The 23,624-nt window shown below is 50.5% G+C and overlaps 9 protein-coding genes across 9 annotated transcripts; 3 read left to right on the plus strand and 6 right to left on the minus strand.

Annotated features, from left to right (window-relative positions):
- Window positions 1-1,419: 1,419 nt before the first annotated feature.
- Window positions 1,420-4,013, plus strand: N7462_009814 (putative PHD transcription factor; the record flags this gene model as incomplete). The annotated part of the gene is made up of 2 exons (XM_057081528.1): window positions 1,420-2,989; window positions 3,046-4,013. The coding sequence occupies 2 exons, from the start codon at window positions 1,420-1,422 to the stop codon at window positions 4,011-4,013; spliced, it is 2,538 nt and encodes an 845-aa protein (XP_056928568.1).
- A 332-nt stretch (window positions 4,014-4,345) lies between these two features.
- On the minus strand, window positions 4,346-6,868 carry N7462_009815 (F-box domain protein; the record flags this gene model as incomplete). The annotated part of the gene is made up of 5 exons (XM_057081529.1): window positions 4,346-5,110; window positions 5,170-5,381; window positions 5,432-5,434; window positions 5,491-5,592; window positions 5,824-6,868. The coding sequence occupies 5 exons, from the start codon at window positions 6,866-6,868 to the stop codon at window positions 4,346-4,348; spliced, it is 2,127 nt and encodes a 708-aa protein (XP_056928569.1).
- Window positions 6,869-8,038: 1,170 nt separating this feature from the next.
- Window positions 8,039-9,384, plus strand: N7462_009816 (cobalamin-independent methionine synthase II family protein; the record flags this gene model as incomplete). Its single annotated transcript, XM_057081530.1, has 3 exons — window positions 8,039-8,258; window positions 8,325-8,741; window positions 8,813-9,384. 3 exons carry the CDS (start codon window positions 8,039-8,041, stop codon window positions 9,382-9,384), a joined length of 1,209 nt encoding a protein of 402 aa, XP_056928570.1.
- An 896-nt stretch (window positions 9,385-10,280) lies between these two features.
- On the minus strand, window positions 10,281-11,897 carry N7462_009817 (uncharacterized protein; the record flags this gene model as incomplete). The annotated part of the gene is made up of 7 exons (XM_057081531.1): window positions 10,281-10,356; window positions 10,421-10,507; window positions 10,575-11,232; window positions 11,287-11,414; window positions 11,466-11,599; window positions 11,663-11,784; window positions 11,846-11,897. 7 exons carry the CDS (start codon window positions 11,895-11,897, stop codon window positions 10,281-10,283), a joined length of 1,257 nt encoding a protein of 418 aa, XP_056928571.1.
- Window positions 11,898-12,877: 980 nt separating this feature from the next.
- Window positions 12,878-13,224, minus strand: N7462_009818 (hypervirulence associated TUDOR domain-containing protein; the record flags this gene model as incomplete). Its single annotated transcript, XM_057081532.1, has 3 exons — window positions 12,878-12,946; window positions 13,000-13,112; window positions 13,176-13,224. The coding sequence occupies 3 exons, from the start codon at window positions 13,222-13,224 to the stop codon at window positions 12,878-12,880; spliced, it is 231 nt and encodes a 76-aa protein (XP_056928572.1).
- Window positions 13,225-14,341: 1,117 nt separating this feature from the next.
- On the minus strand, window positions 14,342-15,121 carry N7462_009819 (uncharacterized protein; the record flags this gene model as incomplete). The annotated part of the gene is made up of 4 exons (XM_057081533.1): window positions 14,342-14,383; window positions 14,466-14,578; window positions 14,661-14,966; window positions 15,028-15,121. The coding sequence occupies 4 exons, from the start codon at window positions 15,119-15,121 to the stop codon at window positions 14,342-14,344; spliced, it is 555 nt and encodes a 184-aa protein (XP_056928573.1).
- A 587-nt stretch (window positions 15,122-15,708) lies between these two features.
- Window positions 15,709-18,102, plus strand: ccg9 (putative trehalose synthase (Ccg-9); the record flags this gene model as incomplete). The annotated part of the gene is made up of 6 exons (XM_057081534.1): window positions 15,709-15,816; window positions 15,879-16,285; window positions 16,342-16,617; window positions 16,675-17,139; window positions 17,196-17,305; window positions 17,387-18,102. The coding sequence occupies 6 exons, from the start codon at window positions 15,709-15,711 to the stop codon at window positions 18,100-18,102; spliced, it is 2,082 nt and encodes a 693-aa protein (XP_056928574.1).
- Window positions 18,103-18,355: 253 nt separating this feature from the next.
- On the minus strand, window positions 18,356-19,044 carry N7462_009821 (dynactin subunit 5; the record flags this gene model as incomplete). Its single annotated transcript, XM_057081535.1, has 2 exons — window positions 18,356-18,922; window positions 19,006-19,044. The coding sequence occupies 2 exons, from the start codon at window positions 19,042-19,044 to the stop codon at window positions 18,356-18,358; spliced, it is 606 nt and encodes a 201-aa protein (XP_056928575.1).
- An 889-nt stretch (window positions 19,045-19,933) lies between these two features.
- On the minus strand, window positions 19,934-23,547 carry N7462_009822 (peroxidase/cytochrome P450 family protein; the record flags this gene model as incomplete). The annotated part of the gene is made up of 5 exons (XM_057081536.1): window positions 19,934-19,995; window positions 20,067-22,616; window positions 22,676-22,917; window positions 23,026-23,078; window positions 23,155-23,547. The coding sequence occupies 5 exons, from the start codon at window positions 23,545-23,547 to the stop codon at window positions 19,934-19,936; spliced, it is 3,300 nt and encodes a 1,099-aa protein (XP_056928576.1).
- Between the last annotated feature and the right edge of the window lie 77 nt (window positions 23,548-23,624).

The raw sequence follows: 23,624 nt of genomic DNA on the forward strand, positions 1-23,624 counted from the left end.
ATCTATGGCTATAGTGGAATCGAATCCACAGCCGGTTATTATCAAGGAAACCTCATCCGTGGTAGATCCGCCTACAGTATGGATGGTTAATGTCTGTTATGGATGTTGGGGTGTTCTTCCCTCTGCGTCAAAACATCTTACCAAAGCTTTATAAAATCCACGAGACGTAAAATGTGAAGGCCTGTAGAGTATGTTTTACAGGATTAACACAGAGAGCGCTGCGAGTCCGCGACAAAGGCTCTGTGTAAAATAAAATTGGCTTCTTATGAGGGCTAACTCCTTCATCATTACAACCAAATATTCTCTTCTTGCATCGCTAGATCAGCATAAATAGAAATATTTGGTATCGCGGCGTTCTATAAATATCAGATAATGATTGTGGTTCATTGACTGAATATGTATATAGATAGTAAATGCAGACGATGTACAGAAACTACTGAATCTCATATGGACCATAGATAGTGCCCTCAAGACTCCAAAGCCAGGCGTCAAGGGTTAACGCTTCTTCCTCGCCATCAACACGCCCTCGATCTCCATTCATAGGACAAGTTTCACACCTGCACTATAGACCGAGGGTTCAAGTGGCTTTTTAACGATATCACTACAGGCTATACCCACGCGGATGACTAATGGCGCGTGGGGGGAGACTAGAGAAGACTGGTGGCTGACATCGCGGTCGCACAGCAGACTGCCTGTGAAAGTTATCAAGAGGCGATGGCTTTTGATACCGGAGGCTATCATTCCCAGTAACAATGTCAAAGATTCCTTGAAGCCTCAAAACAGTGATGTTAGTTGGTTATAAGATGTGATCGCAAAAGAAGCGCCTCTTGTCGCGTGTCAAGCAGCCTCACCTCACCGCCTTTGGCCTTGCGCCAAAACTCCGCGCCTCCGATCGCCCAGTGAAATCAAGGGACCAGTCCTGTCAATGCAGCCACCGTGGAGAAGGAAAGTTTGAATATTCCAGAGTGCTTTCCAGTTTTTTTCCTTTCCATTTTTATTGATAGGGGCATAATTAGCTCCCCAGCAGCCGGTTGAGAGAGTGTCAGCTCCCTGAATTACCGGGCGGAGGATTCGCGCTGAGCCTGCAAGAAATTCCCGAGGTCAACACCAAGCACTCCAACGACAGCTTCAGATTCACCCTCCTTGTCGCATGAGCCCTGGTAGTCTTTGAGACAAATTTCCAGGCCACTGGATGAATCGATGCATGTCCCATGATGCCTCCGACATCCTCTACCGGATCTGTGTGCACCTAACTCGGCGTCTCTCAATTCGCGCGCGCCTCACTCCCAACCTGCCTGGTTCGTGCCCAGCTCATCGAAATCGTGTGCAATCGCACTGCCCACGCGACATACTTCCAGTCACTACACATTCCATTGAATATTTGCCCTTGCCAGTGCCTTCATATACCTAGCTTAGACTATGAGTGCAGACATGGAAGGAATTGCTATCGCAACCCATGTGAATGGGTCTGCCACGAGCGCAGAAGCGACAAGGGCCACCACCTCCCCTTACGAAACCAACCCAGAACATATCCCTCATGACGACCCTTTCCTCGCCCGAAGCGCGCAGTATGGTCGCTATGCCCCGCACCCCGACGATTTCACCCCCCGCTACCAAAGCTGGTACCACTCCGATCCACAAGCGAATGCGCTCTGGCAAGAGACCGCGCAGAGGTTCTGCACCCCCGAATATTCACTCAATGTCCCAGGGTCAAGGGCAGCCTTCGCTGCAGGCAGCGTTGTCATTCGAGTGGATAGTGAGTCCGCCGACGGCGCCGCCGCAGAGAGATACTCGTGTGTGAATGCAAACGAACTTTCATCCGCGCGGAAGGTTGAAGAATCACTCAAAGAGATTGGCGTTTCGGTCCCCGTGATACTTTTCTGCGGCACAATTGAGGGGAGAAACGTGACGGTGGAATCCCGGATCCCCGGCGTCTCATTGGAGGTCGCATGGCGATATCTCAGCGCTGGTCAGGTGGAAACCTTCAAAAACCAATGTCGCCAGATCCTACAACATCTTCGATCAATCGATCCTGCCTCCGACGAGCCATCGTACGTCTGCAAGGGCCTCAATGCGCAATCCCCGCCTCCTGGTCAGGACAAGGACCGCAGCATACTCTTCGAGAGGAGGAATCCTGCGGAAGAATTATGCCTCACTCATAACGATTTGGTGCCCGCAAATATCATTGTCAACGATGATCGGATTGTGGGTATTACGGGATGGAGACAGACTGGATATTTTGGCCTCGAGAGAGCCAAGAAGGTCCACCAGCAGTGGAGGAAAATGGACCTTGTCCAAAACAATCAAACGGGAGAAACAACATGGGCAGATCTCTATGATTCGCTTTATGAACCCAGCAAGAGTGCGCCGCTAACAGCATCTCGAGATAATGCCCTGCCATCCGTGAAGACAGAACCGATAAACTCGACCATGGAAAACTTTCCTATCAACGATGACTTGGAGGCCAAGTCCCTGGGTTTGGACGGAACTGGTGATGTTCCGACCTCCAAAACGCTCGCGAATTTGAAAAACGGCGTCTCGTCGCGTGCCTCATCGACTGATCGATCGTCTCCTGCAACTTCCGTCAAGCCTACGTCAAATAAAAAGACCGCATCAGCTGCTACCAAAAAAGGCACAGCCAAAAAGCCCCCGGTGAACAGAAAGCGTAGGATCAATGACGCAGACGTCGACAGCGTGGACGGGGGCCGTTCCAACACACCCATGTCCCGGACGGGCAAAGGGGGGAAGAAACAGAGCTCGGTATCTGTGGCAGGGTCACCGGCTCCTGAAGACAAGAAGAAGCGCGGAAAAGGTCCGGCAGCCGACGACGACGAGGACTACGAAGATGAAAATGAGATCTTTTGTATTTGTCGGCGACCAGATAATCATACCTGGATGATTGGGTGTGATGGTGGCTGTGAAGACTGGTTCCATGGCAAGTGTGTCAATATTGATCCCCGAGATGAGGAATTGATCGATAAATTTATTTGTGAGTCTACTTAAATAGCTCAACCATTCATTCTGAATACTAATTGTATCTCCAAGGCCCGAACTGCAGCAAGCGCAAAAATAGCTGCACCACATGGAAGCCGATGTGTCGTCTTTCGGAGTGTCGTAAACCCGCGCGCGTTATCCGCAAGAACCCCAGCAAATACTGCTCAGACGAGCACGGGCGAGAGTTCATGATTCGACAAACCCGCCATCTCAAGCTTGGGCCTGCTCGAAAAGGGCAGGAGGATCTGGGCAGCATGGGAGGTATCCTCACGCCTGGGGATTTGAAAGCTGTGATTACGGGAGTGGCATCAGTCAAGGAATTTCGTCAACTCGGTGACCACATTCTCTCTTCGCCGCAAGAACTAGCGGACGATGCTAGCACCGGTTCTGAAGCCAAAGGCGAGATCAAGCCGAACGTCAATGATAGATTATTCGACGCCACCGCAAACGGAGTTGGGTATTCGCCTGATGAAGCTGCAAGGATTGAGAAGCTTCGTCAGAGACGAAACGATATTCTGCACCGCAAAGAGATGCTGGCGGATCGGTCCAAGTTCGTCGGCTTAGTGCGCCAGCGGTCCAAGGGCGTGGTCGAGAAGTTGAAACAAAACGAGCCGAAGGGGGGTTGGAAAGACATTTGTGGCTTTGATTCACGTCTCTCCTGGTCTGACGAGGAGTTCGACGAGTGGCGGCTATCGGAGACCGGCAAGAAAGCACTTGCAGAGGGCACCATCGAGGCCATGGCTGCGAGTTACCCTCTTAACATCGACGTCGATGGTGACGCTGTTATGGAGGATGAGGGAGAAGACGAAATGACCTTCTTGACCCGCGGTATCTGTACCAAAAAACGGTGTGAGAGACATAAACAGTGGGTGAAAGTGCAGCAACAAGACATCTTGTTCGAGGAAAACACAGCCGACCAGGACCTCAAAAGGTATGAGCAAGAAGCTCGTTCTGTAGCGGAGCGAGCTGTGCTCAGGAAATGGGCCGAGAAGGAAAATGTTGTGTCCGAGTCTGGATAGAGAGCCCTCGTCGTTTCATTTCATTATGTTTTTCATCCCCTTTAGGCAGGCTATGTTTGTTTGGTTGAGAGTTGTTTCTCCATGCCTGAAACTAGAGAGCGACGGTCTTCAAACACCACAAAAGCGTGATACCCTTTAAAGAGACACAAGTGGTTCGTGAATCGGAGTTGATCTTTTGCACGGAGTGGCGGGGTTATGGGCCCTAATTGCATCGGAGAATGGCGCATTTATCGAAACTTTCTTTTGCATGTAAGAATAGCAAGGTCCATCGACATGGATAAAAAGGTTTCCCCGTCCTCACTTCCTCAGAGAACTTATCTCCATTCGTACGCTTATCTCCTGGGAGACCATATTCCCCATTTCCCGAGTCCTGCGCCGACACGGTCTTTGATCACCTCCACCACTAAGGCCGCTTTCACATCTGATAGCAAGATATGCGTATCAATGCCTTGGTCTAGGGTTCTCATTAGGAGGTTCGACAGGAGCGAAGAGCCAGGCATCTGGAAGATAGAGTGGATGCCATCATCTGGCGATGATCTCGTGTTTTCTTCGTTGGAGCTTCTGGCCTGGTTTGAACCCAAGTGTTGCGGAGCGGATTCTACAAATGCCGGCCCAAGACCGTTTGTGTTCAGAAGGAGAATAGAAAGCCAAGGCGTATATGCTCGAGACATGTGAGTCAAGTTGCGTAGAGTTGCAGCCAAGAAGGCCGTTCCACGGACAGGGTTTGAGGTTCGGACAACTCCCTCAGCGAGAGTGTCCAGACCGACCACGATCATCACCACAGGCTGGTGGGGATTTTCTGCACCGGGCGATCCCTGTCGCCGCTCTTGGATTGCTTGGAGTGATTCTGAAACCCTCCCGATGGCTTGCGCAGCGTTAGGAAAATTGTGCACAGGAAGTAATTGTACAGTGTCGAGGCATTTCATGGCTTCAGTCCTCGATAGGCCAGGATGACCCGGGGCATTTTGAAGAGCATTGAGCAACGTCCGGGGGGCGAAGGCCTCAAAGCTATTTGGGTGGATGATGAATGTACTTGGCTCAGATGATGTAGATGTACAAGTGTTGAGCAAGTGAGTTGTTAGGAGATAGCGTGGGATCTGAAAGAGATGAGAAAACGCATGGATATGGCATGGCTGTAGTAGAGTTGAGGCCATACCTGTCCAATATATTCATCGCTATCCTTGCTTCTGGTCTTCAGCCTGGAGAATCCGATGACAGCCCCAGACCGGAAGATGCCTCGAGTGGGATCTTGAAAACCGATATCTAGATCTTCTCTCAAGTTCCAGCCATTGGTGCTCCCTTCTTCATCTAGTAAAGATGTCGGCTCGCTGGCCCGAGAGACTGGGCGTAAGAGGTTGTGCGCCAAGACTGGCTCAGCAGGCTCAGCGGCATAAACGCCAGACACGAAGGCCATTTACCCTCTGGAACTAAACGTCAGTAGATGAAACCTTCTTCGTACTAAAAGATTGACCCATACTCTTGATGTGACTTGGTAGGGCCAGAGTGCTGGGGTGTGGGGAACTTGAACTCGAAGGAGGGCCAAACGGCGCCTGTTTGTCCGATCCCGAGATCTTCCCGCCTGTCAATTCATGACGGAAGTCCACAACGAGGATATACTTTGCAGGCAATACGTAAGATGTAGAATAATTTCAGAATTATCGTCCAATTTCAATCGCCTGCAACATCTAAAGAAGAGTATATAATGGGCCAAAGCCGTGATTGTCCAACCTGGTTGTACATAGAACTTCCAATCGATTCCAGTGCTATCTGAGTACAGACAGGGTTGGACTTAAGTTTCGTCTCCAGATACTGTTATGACGAGACCAATCCGAGCCGAGGTGCTCCTCCATGGCTCTGATGATCTCCGGCTGGATAGCTGGTATATGAAAATCTAGACTTCGGAATTCCCTGAGGGAGGCCAACATGGCGATACTGAAGCCGATCAGGGTATAGGATGTTTCCAACTCCATCCAAGGGTCATGTGGATCCATAGATCCACGTTGCTCGAGCTCGGTTGCATGATTATTTTTGTCTGGGGATAATTGTATACTAAGAGTCTCGAGTCGAGTCATGGCAGATATGACCGTGAGAACTAGGTCTACATGGTTGTAGAACGGGAAGATGGCCGTGTAAGAGAACGAACGAATCGTTTCGAGCGCCGAGGGGATCTCAACCTTATTCTCTTCTTTCAGCGCCCTTCCCCAGTTTCCCAGGAGTGATGGAACGTTGGAGAGGAAATATTCGTAGTGGTTGTAGGCTTTCAAGGAAGAGCCCTCATGGAAACAGAATGAGGTCCAGGGGCGCATCTCGAGTAACCCGGCCCCGGGTGAGATGGCGGGCAACTGCCAGTGGGATGCGGCTCGAGGCCCGGCACACTCCAATTGGAGGCTTTGCAATCCGATATCAAATGCCCAACTATGTCGCTCATCAATCCTCGTATTGAGCATCCTTCCGATCGTGCGTGGTGGCGCGACCACGGTGATGCGAATGGGATCCAAGTAGCCAAAGATTCGCTTGCACCAGCCTTGGTTGACCCGTAACTGTACATCTGCATCATCCAACACACAGATTACCAGGGATTTCACATTCTGGCAAAGACCCGATTTCACCATGAACGTACTAAACGCGGGTTCATCTGCGAAGTCTAAGCACGCATGGGCGAAGAGCCAAGGCCGAATCAGATTGGTGAAGCCCCTCGATACTACCGACAGATGTTTGAGGCTCTTATTGACGGACTTGGTGATCGAGGCATCTGGCTCCTGGCGACATCGGATCCACGACGGAGGGTCTGTCGCCAGATGGGAGATGATCTGGTCCAACAACTCATTGGGGAGACTTTCCAAGGAAGAAGCCATCGAAGCTCCACTCGGCAGGCCTTCACATGACACCAGGATCGCTGTAGGACTCGTTCCAGTCCTCTTAAGATTCCAGAGCGGGCAGCTTGACAGGTACTCGAAGTATACTCTGTACACGTCGTCCTCCGAATAATGTTTTGCAATGTCGGAGCGTCGAAGGTTCGGTAAGTCGGTTGCGGGTGAAGTGCCGGGCGCGCCCCACTCGATCTGCTGCTGAACGCTCCACCTCCTTTGTCAGCCTTGACTCAGCCGGAGCTTTTTAGATGGACGGGATGCGCATTGAACACTCATGGGCTGCGACAAAGTATCCTAGAATGTGTGGAAGGGGGAAGTTCGGGGTTGTGACACAAGAAGCGGCTCCCGGGTTTCCTTCTGGACCTTGGAGATTCTGTACACGCCCCGTAGCAAGCCCAATAGTTTCAATAGCATTGAACAATACAGAGAACAACTGCCGAGTCCCGGGAATCCCCCATTTCGAATGAATCATCGAGTATGAAAATGCAGGAAGTGCAATTGGCAACAGCAAATACATGAGCTAGTGCCCAGCATCTTCAATGCACGAGCTACTGCCACGCTGATGTCTAGTGGCCTCACCCCATGCCAAACTAGTCCCTATCGGCCTATTGAACTGTACTTTCAAGAGGAGTGACCCCTGCATCCATGGCTACCCCGAGGCGCCTTATAGACGCCAAGCGACGCCCCCGCATCGGCGCAAAAAAAAAGAGTATAGACGCTGCGCCGGGCAACTTTGGCGTCTCCTCGAAAAGAGAGGACTATACCGAACTCTATAGTAAGTATCGCCCCGTATTTACCAGCACTCCGCGATTCTAGGGTGGTTACGCTGCAGCACGCATGAGAACCACGGACCATGGAATGAACAATACAGCGACTCCCATAGGCGAGTCGCAGAGTGTGGAGATGCACATCGGCTGGTGGGGCGGGATTCCAAGCCGGAGGCGAGCACAACGGGGGACGCAAATCGCGATGAGCTGGCTCCGTGCCCCTCTTTTAGAGCCATCGGCCCTCGTGTCCAATTTTTCTCTCCTTTTTCTTCTGTTTCCCGATCAAACATTGTGAGGATATCCCCGTTTGTCGTGTGAGTCGAACCCTGGATCCGTGTACGGTGCCGACTGGGAGCTAACCACCATCCGGCCGCGGAAGACATACACTATGGCTCCTCAACTTCACCAGCGTCCTCCCTTCCGCGCGGAGCACTTGGGTTCGCTCCTGCGTCCCCAGCAGCTGCTGGAAGCCAAGCTCGCCTCCGAGAAGGGTGAGCTGCCCGAGGCCCAGCTCGCTGCGGTCGAGGACAAGGAAATTAAGGATATTGTCGACACTCAGCTGAAGCTGGGTTATCCGGCCGCCTCGGATGGCGAGTACCGCCGCCACAGTAGGTTCTTCAATGTCTCTCCAACATCTCCCTGGGCCGCTCGAACAAATACTTAACCAAAGACAGTGTTCTGGGGTACCTTCTTCCCTGGCCTCGATGGCTTCGAGGAGGTCACTGATTTCGATGTCGACATTTTCCGCCCATACGCCCCCGATATTGCTGCCTTCCTTGAGGCTGGCCACAAGCCCGGCGAGACCGTCCTCTGTACCGGCAAGATCAAGCACGTCGGCAGCACCTATGTCGACCAATTCAAGTACCTCGCCAGCCTGGTGCCCAAGGAGGAGGTGAAGAACCTCAAGATCACCCTCGCCGCGCCCAACTGGTACCACCTGCGCTACCGCGAGGGCAAGGCCTACCCTAAGAACGTGTACAGCAACGACGAGGAGTACTTTGGTGACATTGCCAAGGCCTACCAGGATGAGCTGAAGATCCTGTACGATGCTGGCTGCCGTAATATTCAATATGATGACCCCAACCTTGCTTGTAAGACTTTCACACCCCCTTCCCAAGACCTATCCCAGCATTCACAGCCGAGTACTGACATCACCTTGAAGACTTCTGTTCTGAGAAATTCTTGAACGGCTTCAAGGAGGATTCCCTTAACGTGTACTCTGCCGAAGACATGTTCCAGAAGTACATCAAGCTGTACAACGACTGCTTCATCGGCTTGCCCGAAGACATGCACATCGGCGTGCACCTGTGCCGCGGCAACTTCGTTGGCAGCCGCCACTTCTCCGAGGGCGGTTACGACCGCATCGCCATCAAGCTCTTCCAGGAGCTGAACGTCCACACCTACTACCTCGAGTACGATACTGAGCGTGCCGGTGGCTTCGAGCCCCTCAAGCACCTGCCCCCGCACAAGAACGTCATCCTGGGTGTTGTCACCAGCAAGTTCGCCACCATGGAGGACAAGGAGGAGATGAAGAAGCGCGTCATCGACGCCGCCAAGATCATCGCCGAAGGCAACAACATCTCGCTTGACGCTGCCCTGAACCAGGTCGGCGTCAGCCCCCAGTGCGGCTTCGCCTCTCACCGCGAAGGCAATGCCATTGACTGGGACGGCATGATCAACAAGCTGAAGCTGGTCCGCGAGATTGCCAACGACATCTGGCCCAACCAGCTTTAAATCTATTTTCGCCGCAAAATTAAAATGAGAGCGGAGAGAGAGAGGAAACGAAGTTCAACGAATACCCATCTGTAGATTCTGTCGATCGCCATCGGGCGCCATTCCCCAGTTGACTTTTCAACAAATGCGACGGGGTCTGGAATATTTTTTATTCTTCTTTTGTGTATAGCGCTTGTGGAGGACTTTGGACGAACGTCATGATTTATCTTGTGAATACCAACTTAACGTATGATTCTCGGATATAGTCAATAAATACTGAATCCGTATTCATGATGATATCTTTTGTGCAAAGGGTGTAATTTCATACTGAGACAACAGCGCGGAGCAAGAAGAAGAAACTCGATGTACGGGGCCTTGCTTCTTCTCAAATCTTATATATAGCTATCGCGCAAGGTCCCCAGTCAGATTCGATGTAACGACAGTGACGGTAGCACTGCCGCCCCAGGAAGCGATCGGTTGCCGAAGCCTAGCCTGAACTGAGCACCTTGATCGCTCACTCTCGATGCTCCGGCTGGCTGATGTCAGTCTTTTTTCCTCTTCTTTGTTTGAATCCCTTTATAGTAATATAAGTACTTTGGAAGAAATGACCTGGTTCACATTGCTTCTGCTCCCCAGCACTTATCACTACTTGATAACCATAAACCGCCCTTCTGTGGAAGAAATGGAAGGAAAGGTTTGAAATGTGAATTCGCTCCCTGTTGTTTTTTTGTTTGTAAACACCATGCATGCTGACCAGACTGGTCTCTTGATATTTTGAATAGTTGAAGCAACTGTTCTAAAGCTGAGAAATTCAGCTTTCATTTCCATTCAAGCCAGGGGGCTTGCTTAACTAGAGATATATCACATGATAAGAAGTTTCCTACAACGGCCTGAAGTGACAAAATACTTCCTTCATTTCAATTTGATGGCAGCGCTTTGACAACAGCACTAATACTGCGAACTGTATGGTCGATGTTGAATTGATTAAGGCCTCTATAGGAATTGTCAGCTTGGGTGGTTCCTTTCAGCATATATCGATACATGGATTTGAACATACGCGATAGATATTCTTCCAGTATTCTGAAGATACACATGGTACTTGTTTCGGAGGAGAGCAACCTGCTCTTCAGAAATCCCAACGTATCTATACATAATTGAGCACAACCACCATCAAGATTTCAACCTTGACAAAAAAAAAGTAAATAACTTACGAGAACATTCCGTTTTGATCAGTGAGATGCTGCCAGTCACCTGGAGTATCCAATTTTTCCAGCCCTTCTCGCAGTGCAAGCCGGCGACGTTTGAGTCCATCCGCCATATCGCGCAGTTCCTCCCGCCACTGGTCTCTTAGAGCCTCATCCGACAAGACTGTTTCAACGATCTTGGATCCAAAATCAGGAGGCGCACCGGACTCAGCTCGAGCCAAAAGCCTCAGCTGAGTTTCCATCCTCCTCCCCACCTCTTCATCTGGCACCAGGATCGAGAGAACTCCAACACGTTCGCTATATAACCCGAAAGATTTCCCATAGGTCGAGACAAAAATGAGAGGTATTTCGCGCTCGGCAAATAATCGTACTCCTGCAAGATCTGCGTCAATGTCCCCGGAGGCAAATCCCGGATACGCCGCATCAAAGAACGCTAAGTGACCGCGCTGGGAAAATATCGAGGCGAGTTCCCGCCACTGCTCGGATGAAGGATCACAACCAGTCGGATTCTGTGCTCCAGATTGGAGAAGAACAACAGACTGAGCGGGTAAAGATTGAATGGCTGCTGTAAAGGCTGCAAAATCGAATTTGTTGTTCTTGTTGTCGAAATAAGGAATAAACTTGGGCTCGATCCCAGCGGACTTGAAAACAAAGGGATGGTTCACTGTAGTAACCGGTCAGAGCTGCTTTCATAAATTGAAAATGAAACAAAGCGTACACCAGGTCTCACTTGGGAGAAATATTTGTGGATTCCCGGTCAGTTTCCATGGTCCATATTGGCTTTTTAATAGTACAGCACCGACATGGCATCCTCCACTGGCGCCGAGTGTCTGCGTTGTAACGATTCTGAAAGAAATTAATTTCTGCTTGATTCCAGAATCTTGTCCATCTATTTACCTCTTTTCTTGAAGAAGCCGATGGTCAGCACCAAACAGCAACTTATTGCTTAAGTCCCTGTAGTTCTGAGAGCCCAGGGCGGATGGACGATACTCATGATGCCAATCCGGGTCATTGAAAATTCGCTTTTTGGCCTGGTATTTGGATATCCAAATTCAGTCTTAATTATCAATACAGCTGTCCTGGAAATACCATACCTCGTACACACTGGGCAGCACATATGCTTTCCCTTCATCAGTCTTGTATACGCCTACCAGTAGATCGGTTCTATTGGGATTTTCGTCGGCGCGGAATTGAGCCATTAGATTCTCAAGGCTTTCTAAGATGAACTGTTAGTCAAAGTTCTGGGTCGAATTTGTCGGGCCATTTACCCAATTTACCGGCAGGGACATCTTGAAAAGGATTCGACAGAGCTGCTTCTGCGCTTCCCATGTTGAATTATAGAATCGTGAGAATTTTGCCTCTGTTGATGAACTTTCGATGATGCGGGAGTGACACGAATGCCTATTACTAGGCCTATTTATGATAAAGTGCGGGGATTGGAGCAACTAGAGGCTATGCAATGGGTACCTCAAAGCACGTAATTATAAACACGTCATCCTTGTCACAAAATGCGATAAAGGCACGTGAAATGCAAATAGATTGTAGACTTGGTATGTTATTTATACGGTTTCAACATGATCTTAACAGGGAGCTTGTCAAATCACGGCTAGGAGCACTACTTCAGGCACTGTTTACAAAAAATGTATAGCCTAAATGTCGATGAATATCATAAACGTGGGGTATAAAGAGCGGGATAAGTCGATACAGAACCAATATGGTTTGTTGGATATATACCAGACTGAATGTTCGAGCTATACTTGTATCATTTTGTCTCTTGTGCTTAGATAGTTCATGTATTGGTAGAATGGAAGGTTTGATCCCGCGGACTTTGGCCCGGTGACTCAAAGCCAGAAACGTCTCTCAGTCACATAAAATGACTGCAGAACGAGAACCAGCAGTTAACAAAAAATTTTCACTTATACTATGTCTAATGACATGTTGCTGCGATTCTGTCGGCCAGGCACGGACCTATAGTGGATGGGGGCATTTTTATTAGTTATTAGTACGATGCTTATCTCATTTACACCCCATCGCTAAAGTTAGCGAACTAGGTATCTGAACTTTGGCTACCAGCGAAATTAACTTGACATCTTTATAATAAGAACTCTACAATGCCCGAAAAGGCCCACAGGTCCCCGGATACAAAGTATACAGCTTATATAATTCATGCGATATCCTGAAAGTGAGACAAGCCACTGATGATGTAGCATAGCATCACAGTCAAGACGCAAATTCTTGCCTAGGTCCAATAATAAATATATTGCAGAATTTATATATTTCCCAAAAGCTATTTGACGTGCCCTTCCTCCTTACTCCGCAGGTCCGAGAATATTACTCTCCTTGATGGCGGATTTTTTGCGCGTCCTTTGGTTCTCAACCTGAATAGCCATTAGCATCAGGATCATATTATGCGACTTCCAGGATATAGTACCTCATAGCGAGGCTCTTCTTCCGAGGCTTGAACGATGCGCCCAGAGAAGTTTGCTCGTGTAGTGCTCAGGTCACAAATGACCCCAACACTGGTGTTTGTATGAGATGCAGGTCCTAGGATGTAAGTTGTCAGATTCTATTTGAGACACAGCATTGAGGTAGATAGAGGCACGTTACCTCCTACCGGTTTGTAATTCACTTTATCCCCTTTCTTAAAAGCGGGCATTCTGATTTGGTTTTCAGTCTATGAATTTGAAGACTGGAAAGAGAATTCTTTTTCAGGCAGGATGGCAGCTTTGAAGAAAATTTGATTTTGGTTGTATACTCGAGTCTCATTTATGCTCCCTCGGTGGCGAGCTCAAGCATGAAAAGTTGATAACTGGTAATATTGGCGTCAGATTGACATGAGAAGGATCCATGGGTTCAAGGCTAGAAATGGACAGCGAGTGGCGTTGCCTATGGACCCGTTTAATGTACATAGCATACAATTAAAGCCCGCAACAGGAGTGGGATGAGATAGCCGGCGACACGTAAAAATGAGCACACATTGCTGGATCGATTGGAACGGATCCACAACATTGGAGAACAGGTATCTCCACGTCGGATATCGATTCCGGGGAACTTATATGCGAATAAATAGCATTCTCAGAGGGTCATTTTTCTAGTGCAGCAAAGAAACAGCCTTACTTTAAATATTTGCTAAACAGTGCGATTGACCTTCATGTCCTGATATAGCTGTTGCTTGCTACTGGAAGACAGAATGGCAGCTGCACCATCCAATCGATAAAGAAGACAGGCTAGAAATGCCCGCATCTCTCTAGATTCCCCCTTTCCCCCCATCTTAACAGTCTCAGGAACTGGCACCTTTTTCGATCAAAAATATAATTTAGTTCAATTTGGTTGATTATTTATCGCAACTCAGAAGTCTGCTATCCCTCTTCTCTCTATGAAATCGATCAACTCTATACACAGAAGGGCACACAAGGAAACGACCAGGGAATCGAAAAATGCCAACGCTGATGATATGAACCACTATTGGAAAAAAAATAATTAAATAATTAAATCGGAGCTCATACCGAGTCCTGGTAAGAACAGAGGGGATATCATAGATAGAAAATGAAGAACCAAGGGGGGAGAGGAAGGAATCAAGGAGGTCGAGCATGCACATAGGAAAAGACCCAAGGAGAAGAGACGAAAAGAACAAGAGAAACAAAAAACCCAAATGCTGCGTCGTCTTGTCATCAAACACGGACATGAATCGAAAGGAGTAAAAACTTGTCGGGTGCGAGGTGTTGTACACGAGGGTGGTTGGGCGCCTCTCAGGATCACAGCGGGGCGATCTTTTATTTCTGTTGCTGGGTCTTGACGTTGTTGGAGAGCCAGGCCTGAGAAAGTGGAGCCATGCGGGTCAGTGTTTGTTTCGGTCCGATGGGAAACCGGAACCAGGAGCAGCAAGGGGAGACTTACCAGGCCCTCAAAGATACCAGTGCCATCAGTCGCGACACTGGGCGCGACATACCAAATCTTGTCTTTCAGATTGGTGAGTTGCAGCTCGGTAGTAATTTCCTCGGGAGTCAAATCTGAATGAAATATATTTGGTTAGTTTGGAGGTGGCGAAGATAAGACACCGGTCGATCGATCAACCAGAAATGGGAGACATACGGCCATCGATATCCTGTTTGTTGGCAAATACCAGAAGGAGGGCATCCTTCATTTCACGGTCATTGATGATCTTGTGGAGTTCTGAGCGAGCCTCCTCCAGACGAGCAGTATCGCTGGAGTCCACCACGAAGATCAAGCCTTGTGTGCCAGAGTAATAGTGTCTCCAGAGAGGACGAATCTTGTCCTGGCCACCAACATCCCAGACGTTGAACTTGACGTTCTTATAGGTGACGCTCTCAACGTTGAATCCGACGGTGGGGATGGTCGTCACATCCTGGTTGCTAAGTTTCAATTTGTAGAGAATAGCTGAAAAAGGCCACGATTAGCTTGATTGACGACCATCAGAAGCATTCAGGTAGGCTCTTACTGGTCTTTCCAGCCGCATCGAGACCCAGCATGAGAATGCGCATCTCCTTCGTGCCGAAGATCTTCCCCATCATCTTGGATACGGAGCCACCCATATTGACGCGTTATTTGGAATTGAAAAGGGGAAAGGGAACAATGGCAGCGCAGACGCGAAGACAGAAAGGAGCTGCAAGAGACGAGCGCACAAGCCGACAACTTGAACCCGACGAGCAAGGTGGGAATTGAAGAAAACAATCCGAAGTTTGCAATTTGAGGCGGGGGAAAAGGGGCACGCTGACTCAGCCTGCCTCCTCTCCCCCCAGAGGCAGTCGGCGTTTCACGCGCGGCTCCACCGCAATCTACTTTGGTCCCCGTGCTTTGTGGGTGGCTGGAGGTGGGTTTGCAACTACTCAGGGTTCCCCGACCTTCTTGATTGCCCTCAATTGATCCCAGCCTAGTACGAATAGTCCATTGAGCCAGGTCCCAAGCAATGGGTTCCGACATGCTTCTCATTGTTGCCCTATTACTGCCCACAAAATCAAGAACCGTGGTTGCGGGGGCTCTTTCGACGTCACGATCGAAAGTGAAGTCACCCGACGGGGTGCTTTCAACATATTCATATTTCTTGTTCTTGTTTTCGCCGTAGAAACTTCAGAATGCGCCTGTAGTTCTGTCCTCCAGCATCTGCACTCCTTATAGCACCATGTCTGGCGACACACGCCATGAATTCGAGCGTCGCTCGTCGGTGGCACGGCAGCGCCGGCTATCTCAGCAGTTCAAACGGCATGCCTGGCTGGCATCTCCTGCTGATGTATGCACAGTTGTCAAATGAGCTGGTTATAAAGAGATATGGCGATCACTAACGAGAGAAAGACCATCTATGCAGGAGTGTCTGCCTTCTTCTCCAACCATCGTGCCTCAACGGTCGCCATCGCGGTCAGGGATACCACCTACATGCTAGACTTTATCGAAAGAGTCTTTGACACCAGCGAAGACCAGCCTTGCGCAGAGCGTGTAACAGAATTTATCGTCTCACAGCTCAAGGCCTACGCCGAGGAACATTTGGAGAAGATCATCGGCGTGGCCATGCCGCTTCATGTCGCCGACCGCTGTCCGGTGCTCTGCTCCCGCTTATGGGCAGAGCTCGATATAATCCCACTAGTCCTGCCCGAGAGGAGCTTAATGGACCGGTTTACCTCACGCGAACAACCGCTGCCCAAAGCGTGGGAGGCGCGCACCATTGACGAACAGGCGGAGTCGATGGCTCGGAAATGCGTGAGGTTGGTCATGATCGGCAGGATTGTGGAGAATAAGCGCTGAACTCTACTTTGCGCAGGTTATTCGGGCCGGAGAACATTCCCCTATTGCAAGTGGGTTTCATGGGCCTCGTAGAGGTTGACACGGATTTCCACGTGCGCCTAACGAATCTGGACGACTTTGAAAAGACGGTTTCGGCTTCGACCTGGAGCGCGCTTCAGCACTATGCATCCTATCTCAAGGATCGAAGACTGAGGGTTGCCTTCTTCAGCGCAACCCCTCAAGGCGGAGGTGTCGCTTTGATGAGGCATGCCCTAGTGCGTTTCTCGCATTCGTTGGGCACAGATATCAAGTGGTAGGCCAAAATTGAGAGGACGTAGAATTGCCAGGAATAGATTAACAGCTCGGGCAGGTATGTCCCCAAACCACGGCCGGGTGTTTTTCGCATAACCAAAAACAATCACAACATCCTCCAGGGAGTGGCGCTTCCTTCAGAACGATTGAGTGAAGCTAACAAGAAGGTATTGACGGCTTGGATTGAAGAGAATGCGAGACGATACTGGACTTTACCAGGCGGACCTCTGTCTCCGCCGTCTGAGGGAGGAGCAGATGTGCTGATCGTAGATGATCCTCAAATGCCAGGATTAATACCTATTGCCAAGAAGATCGCCCCCAAAAGACCGATCATTTTCCGAAGTCACATTCAAATCAGAAGCGATCTGATTGAAAAAGTTGGAAGCCCACAGGCAGAGGCATGGGAATTCTTCTGGAGTCATATCAAACTGGCCGATTGCTTCATCAGCCATCCCGTAAGCGCATTTGTACCCCACGATGTACCGCGGAAAATCGTCGGCTATATGCCGGCGTCCACCGATTGGTAAGTACTGATCTGAAGACCTGAAGATCATGCATAATCTCGCTGACGAGGCGCAGGCTGGATGGGTTGAACAAGAATATGCGAGACTGGGACGTGGCGCACTACGGCCGTATCTTCAATGCAGCCTGCAGGAATGCTGATATGCCCATGATCCAATACCCCGACGGTAAGAAATTTTGTTTCACGAAATTTGTTTTATGCAATATACCTTGTGAGTAACCGGGCTAAACCACCCCCAAAAAAACAGACCAGTATATCGTGCAAATCGCAAGGTTCGATCCATCAAAGGGCATTTTCGACGTCCTCGATTCATATGAGAAATTCTACGATAGACTCGTCAACGAAAGACCGGATTTACGGCCTCCAAAGCTTCTGATATGTGGGCATGGCTCGGTGGATGATCCGGATGGAGCGGTCATTTACGACCAAGTGATTGATCTCATCGATCACAAAACACCGCATCTACGTGACCAGATTTGCATTATGCGGCTGAGGCCGTCGGATCAGGTTTTGAATGCTGTCCTTTCCAAGGCCACCATTGCACTGCAACTGTCTACCCGCGAAGGCTTCGAAGTCAAAGTCTCGGAGGCTATTCACAAGGGCAAGCCGGTGATCGCCACACGAGCCGGGGGTATTCCACTGCAGGTCGAAAACACCAAGAATGGCTTCCTCGTGGATGTCGGTGACACCGACGCTGTCGCACAGCACCTCTTCTCCCTATGGACAGACGAGGCCCTCTACCGTCGAATGTCACAGTATGCGCTCGACCATGTCTGTGATGAGGTGAGCACCGTGGGCAACGCATTGAGCTGGCTGTTCCTGGCTTGCAAATTGTCGAAGGGTGAGCCAATAAACCTCAATGAGCGCTGGATTAACGATCTGGCGTTTGAGGAAAGCGGCATTCCTATCCCACCGGACCTGCCCCGGCTCACCCGTGCGGTGCAAGTTGAGAACATGGGATAGCGAGGTGCTGGGACTGAATCTCCCTCAACCATTCAAAATTCGGGATTTTGATCATCGGAGTTTCTCGATGTCATCTACTTTTCACCGGCTAATGCCAATGATGTTCATAATTGCGAATCAGGGGGTGCACATGAGCTGTAATCAATAGGCAATTCGACTAAAGGAATCTTGTTAAACAAAAAGGCAAGGGGTATCATTGGAAAAAGAAAAGTGTAAAAGGTCTGGCATAAGCCACACATGTAGATCAAAGCCATCAGGGTCTCCCCACCACACGATATCTCTCCCGTGCCATACCACCCTCGGCCCCCTCAATGCCGTAGCCTTCGCCCACTTCGCCGACAATTCTCGCAGGCTGCCCTCCCACAACACACCAGCTTGGCACAATCATCCCAGGTGACACGACAGCACCGTCCAGCACAACCGAGAAATCCTTTATGATCGCCATGCTGCCGACCATTGCCCCAGCACCGACATGGACATGGTTTCCGAGAGACGCGGCCTCGACAACAGCCGACTCACCGACAAAGACATGATCGCCAATCTTGAGAGGGTAGAAAGAGTGTACACCTCGGTGTATCCTGCTCGGCGGGCGTAGGACCGCACTCTTGGAGATATAGCTGTATCGGCCGACGGTGATGGCCACACTTGGAGTATTGGGTTGCGGGGAGGGGTTATTCGGGTCTGTAGAGGCGGCGGTCGAGGGTAGGCGATATAGGTCACCTCTAATGACAGCTTCGGCTTGGATGACAGTTTTACCGCCGAGGATAATGTGCTGAGTGCCGTGAATTTGAGAGCGACGCGAGATCTTGTTTCCCGTATCCTGTTCAATTGTGAGCGAAACCCTTCTGAACAAAGGTCTTTCGTGGATATGAGAGGGTAAAGATGGGACAAACTACCACGTACAGTCTCGATATATTCGCCCTTGGCAACTTTGGGGGGCATCTTGGAGGTTGGGCTGGTAGATTGTCGTCGATCTTCCCCCCGATGTTTATGGGCGTGGAGCCGCGAGGGCGGTGTGTGATGGAAAGTATACAAACGCCACGGTGGACAGCTATAAACTCGGCAGCTTCATTCAACGTGAATATCCTATAAGGAATGCGTCAATCCCTAATAAACCATGTAGAGTCTTCCTGTCAATGTATCAATTATATCCTGGAAACTCAATGGTTCCAGAAAAACATCAGTTTCTCGACCCCACCATCCTGCTTGCGCATCCCTAGTCCAATCCCCTTTGTTCGACTAGATTTTCGAGCATATTTCGTCCATTCCAAGGACCGTTTTACACAAAAGAAAACTTGAAAAACAGTAGAGCTTTAATTATATTTAATTCAGGTACAGCATGAGCCTATTCAAGAGTTCGATAAAGTGGACTTATCTGCTCAACTTTGCGAGGTAACTGGCACTATACGCCATCCCCCCAACCCCATACTTCTGTGAAGGTTGGATGCTCTGCCATGGATTCAATGAAGCGCCTCACATTTCTCGTGCAAAGACTTAAGGATCCAGTACTAAGAAACAAAAGGTTCTATGAATACAGGTGAGTGACATTATAAGCGATTCTGAACACTATCCAGCTTCAAATAATACGACACAGCCTTCGAAATGATGGATATCAATCTCATTATTGAACTATACACTACAGCCGTAAAGCGGTCCCGTAATTAAAAACAAATTTGTGGATATCCTGGAGAACAACAGTCCCCGAAAACAAAATCAAAACGTAAAGCATGGCCAGCCCAGTCAAGTGCTGCATATTAAGCGGTGCCCCCAACGTATACAATTGGCCCGGGGGTTGGCTGCAGTGAATTTTTTAAGAGGCCAGAAAGGCTGCTTAGTTCTTCTTGGCCGGAAGGGCCGGGAAGGAGAAATCGCCGTCCCAGTGAAGCTTGAGCGCTGTAAGAGGAATTTGGTCAGCTTGGTTATTCGACTGATAAACAGAATGAATATGTTGGAAGTCAACTTACACATGGGGAAGGGGAAATAGGAGGTGCCGTCCTGGCGCAGGTAGACGTAATAGCCGCCCTCCTGCTGGATCTTCTTGAGCTGACCCTGGGCGCCGGGAGCGCGACGGAGGTTGTCAAGACGGCCAACGACGCGCAGCATGGCAACAAGAGCGATCTTGGTAATCTCCTGGCCGAAACCAGTGTTAGGTCCCTGGCCGTGGTTGATGTACGACTCGAGAGGGCGGTCGAGAACAACCTCATTAGGCTCAGGGAAGACGCTGGGGTCGCGGTTGGCCTGGGCAAAGGAAGCGAAGATCTTGTTGCCAGGCTGGATGTCAATCTGGCGACCAGCATCCTCGACTGTGAGAGCACTGCGGGCCTCGCGATACGCGCCGAAGGTGCCGTTGATACGGATTGCCTCCAGGCAGTAGCGGTACAGCTTCTCATCAGACTCGGCGGAGTCCTGTTTGGCCAGACGGTTGATCTCTGCCAGGTGCTTCTTGCCCTCGTTGGAGGTGTAGTACTCGATGATCTGAGTAAAGACCTGACCCTGGTTGGGAACCATGCCGACAACCGTCGGGATGATCTGCGACCAGGTGATCTGAGAGGCGTTGAGACCAGATTCCTCTAGGCGACGAAGAGCGGCGGTGCCGTACTCGCGGAGAGCGTTGTCGTGGGGACGGAAGTTGTTCATAAGGCCGGACAGGAGGCCGCTGTCGGTGTCGGCCTTCACGGTCGCCTCAACAACAGAGCCAAGCTGCTGAGAGACAGCGGTAGACGCGCGGTTCAAAGAGTACGACTTGGTGGCATCGACGTCGAAGAATAGAGCGGAGAAGATAGTAGTCAGAATCATGTACATCTCGTGCTCGGTGAAGAGACCACGAGGGTTCTCCTCGGTCTTCAGCGGCAGTCCGAAGACGGTGGCAGCGAAGTGGACATGAGCAAGGTTGCCAACGTCACGGGTAATGTCGACCTGGTTGATACCAGCCAGCTTGGCACCCTTCTCCTGGATGAGGCGAAGAGTGACATCTTCGTAGAACTTCTTCACCAGTTGAGGGAAATCTTCAGTGTTGAAGGCCTTACCCAGAGCCTGGCGCTGCTCATTGTCGAACTCACCCTTACCGAACAGATCCTCCATGGCGGAGCTCCAGGACGGCTTGAAGTCGTTCTGGTCCTCCAGGACCAGCTTAGCATTCTGGTGAGAGGTAAGGTTGATTCGCGAAGGAGTGAACGCAGGCTTGTCCCAAGAGTAGTCCTGCTCACGGCCAAGCATCTTCATGATGTTCTTGTTCTCGCTGGGAATAGTCATGGGGTAGTGAGCATAGATGGAGTCAGGCTTGTACCAGTTGGGGAAAGCACGGGTGGCCAGCTTGTAGAAGACACAGCCCTGGTTGATGTTCAAGTCATAGCGGCACTCGTTGTAACCCCAGTTAGTGAGGTTGCGGGGGTTGTAGTCAACAGTGTAGTGACGATCACCACGGACCAGAGCCACGGCGTCAGACAGCACGGCACGGGAGATGGTGTAGGTAGGGGCGATACCGACACCGGGAATCATGGGCTCCTTGGCCTCCTCGGAGACGATACCGGGGTACAGCTCGACATAGTCGGGGTGCTCGTACAAGTGACGCAGGGAGTTGGCGATCTCGGGGTCGGAGTTGATCTCCTCGAAGGTCTCATAAGCCTTCAGGCCGAAGTGCTTACGGAACTCATTCAGGGACCCAACGTTCCAGCGACGGGCAGCCTCCATACCGAGGATCTCAATGGAACGCAGAGCCTTAGGCACGTTGCGAGGACCGAAGGAGCTGGCGACATCCTCGCAAGCGTGGGTCAGAATAGCGACAAGCTCCTCATCCTTGAAGGTACCATCCTCCTGGCGCTGGAGGTGGGCGAAGGTACGCTTGGAGGGATCAGCATCGAGCATACCCTCAACCTTCTTCATGCCCGCCATCAGCTCGGGCATGGTGACCTGCTCAGCAGGCTTGCCCATCAGGTCGTGGTAGACCTGCTCAACCCACTTTTCATCACCCTGAGAGATGGCCGAATGCCAACGGTAGGCCAGGTTGAACTCGACAGAGCACTGGTTACCGAGACCAGAAGGAGTAGCACCAGCCTTCTCCATCTGGGCGCGGGGATCCAGGCACCACGTGGAGTTGGTACGGTTCAGGTTGACAATTGTGCGGAGGTAATCATACAGAGTGATGTTGATGTACAGACCGCAAGTGATCAGACGGCCAGTCTGGAACAGATCCTCGTCGTACTTTTCCCAAGCCTTCTTGGTTTGTTCCTCGGAAAGATTAGCACCGGGCTTGGAGAAGCGACCATTCTCGTTGATCTCAGCAAGCTGTTCCACAACATGGTTGTGGAAACGGTTCAGCATGACCAGCAGAACACCACAGGCGGCAGGGAGAGCCTGGAGACGACCCTCAGAGAAGCAATCGGGCTTCAGCTTACCGTCCTTGTGGGAACGGATCAGGTCCTGCTGCGCTTTGACATCACCATACAGAATGGAGAGATCGAGGTAGGCGGAGGTCTTGTTGAGGTGAGGCTGGCGGTAGTCGGTCTGGAAAATATCTATATTGCCAAAAGATTTAGCGCGTCTCTTCTCATACTGACATGTTGGCTAAACATACCGTGAATAATCAACGAGGCCCAGTCGAAGAAAATACTGGAAACCTTGTTAGGGTGAGGGTTGAATTTCTGGCGAGCAAACAGACTATCAAAGACCAGGCCGGGGTCAGGCAGACCGCTGGGCTGGATAGTCAGGGGAGGGATGGTGCGGCAGTAGGGGGTGTTGGCAGCACCCAACCACGGCAGTGTGGGGTTGTTGTTAGAGCCATCGGCGGAGCGGTACTTGTATTCATCGCCCATGTAGCTGTTTTATTTGCCACATTAGAATTGGTTCAATTGGCCCGAATGGAAATTTGGATGAATCTTACGAAAGAGGGGGTGGGGAAGGGAGTTCCAGAGCTCATCCAGGAACTGGTTGGTAAGCTCGGTACGGTTTTTGGAGTGTCCCGGCATGTCGGCGACCATCTATATTGCTGCGGGTCAGACTCTGCTAGATTCTAGGAGCTCAATCGACCTATTCAAGAGATACTAGAGTACTGACCTGAATAATACGCTCCATGAGGTAGGTCTTGTCATCAACCAATTCGCCGGAGGCCTTGTTCTTGATCAAATCCTTGACGGTGTTGATGTCGCGGAAGCCAAGCGACTTGATGTCATCGATCAGACCAGAGGACTGGTCGTGCTTCAGGTAGGTGCCATCACCGGTCTGGTTGGGTAAAGGTTCGCGCGAGGCGTGAATTGCCTGCGCATACTTCTCGAAGACAGCAACAACCTCCGCGCGCTTCACGGCGTGGTTGTCATCATTGTTGGTGGTGGATTTCCGGGACGGCGCCGCCTTGGAGAAGCGCTTGCTGCTCTCCTTGGTGCTCTTGGGCTCGGCGTCCCCATTGGACTCCTTGTTCCTCTTGAACTGGGTTGACAATCTCCGCAACATGGTGACGGGCAAGTCTGGGACTCTCTCGCGCAGACAAGAAGGTCACTCAAGATGAAGAGAGGGAGAGAGGGAAAGGA

This window comes from Penicillium macrosclerotiorum (genome assembly GCF_028827735.1).
Source record: "Penicillium macrosclerotiorum strain IBT 26536 chromosome Unknown utg000010l_segment0_segment0, whole genome shotgun sequence".
In the NCBI taxonomy this organism is placed as follows: Eukaryota; Fungi; Ascomycota; class Eurotiomycetes; order Eurotiales; family Aspergillaceae; genus Penicillium; species Penicillium macrosclerotiorum.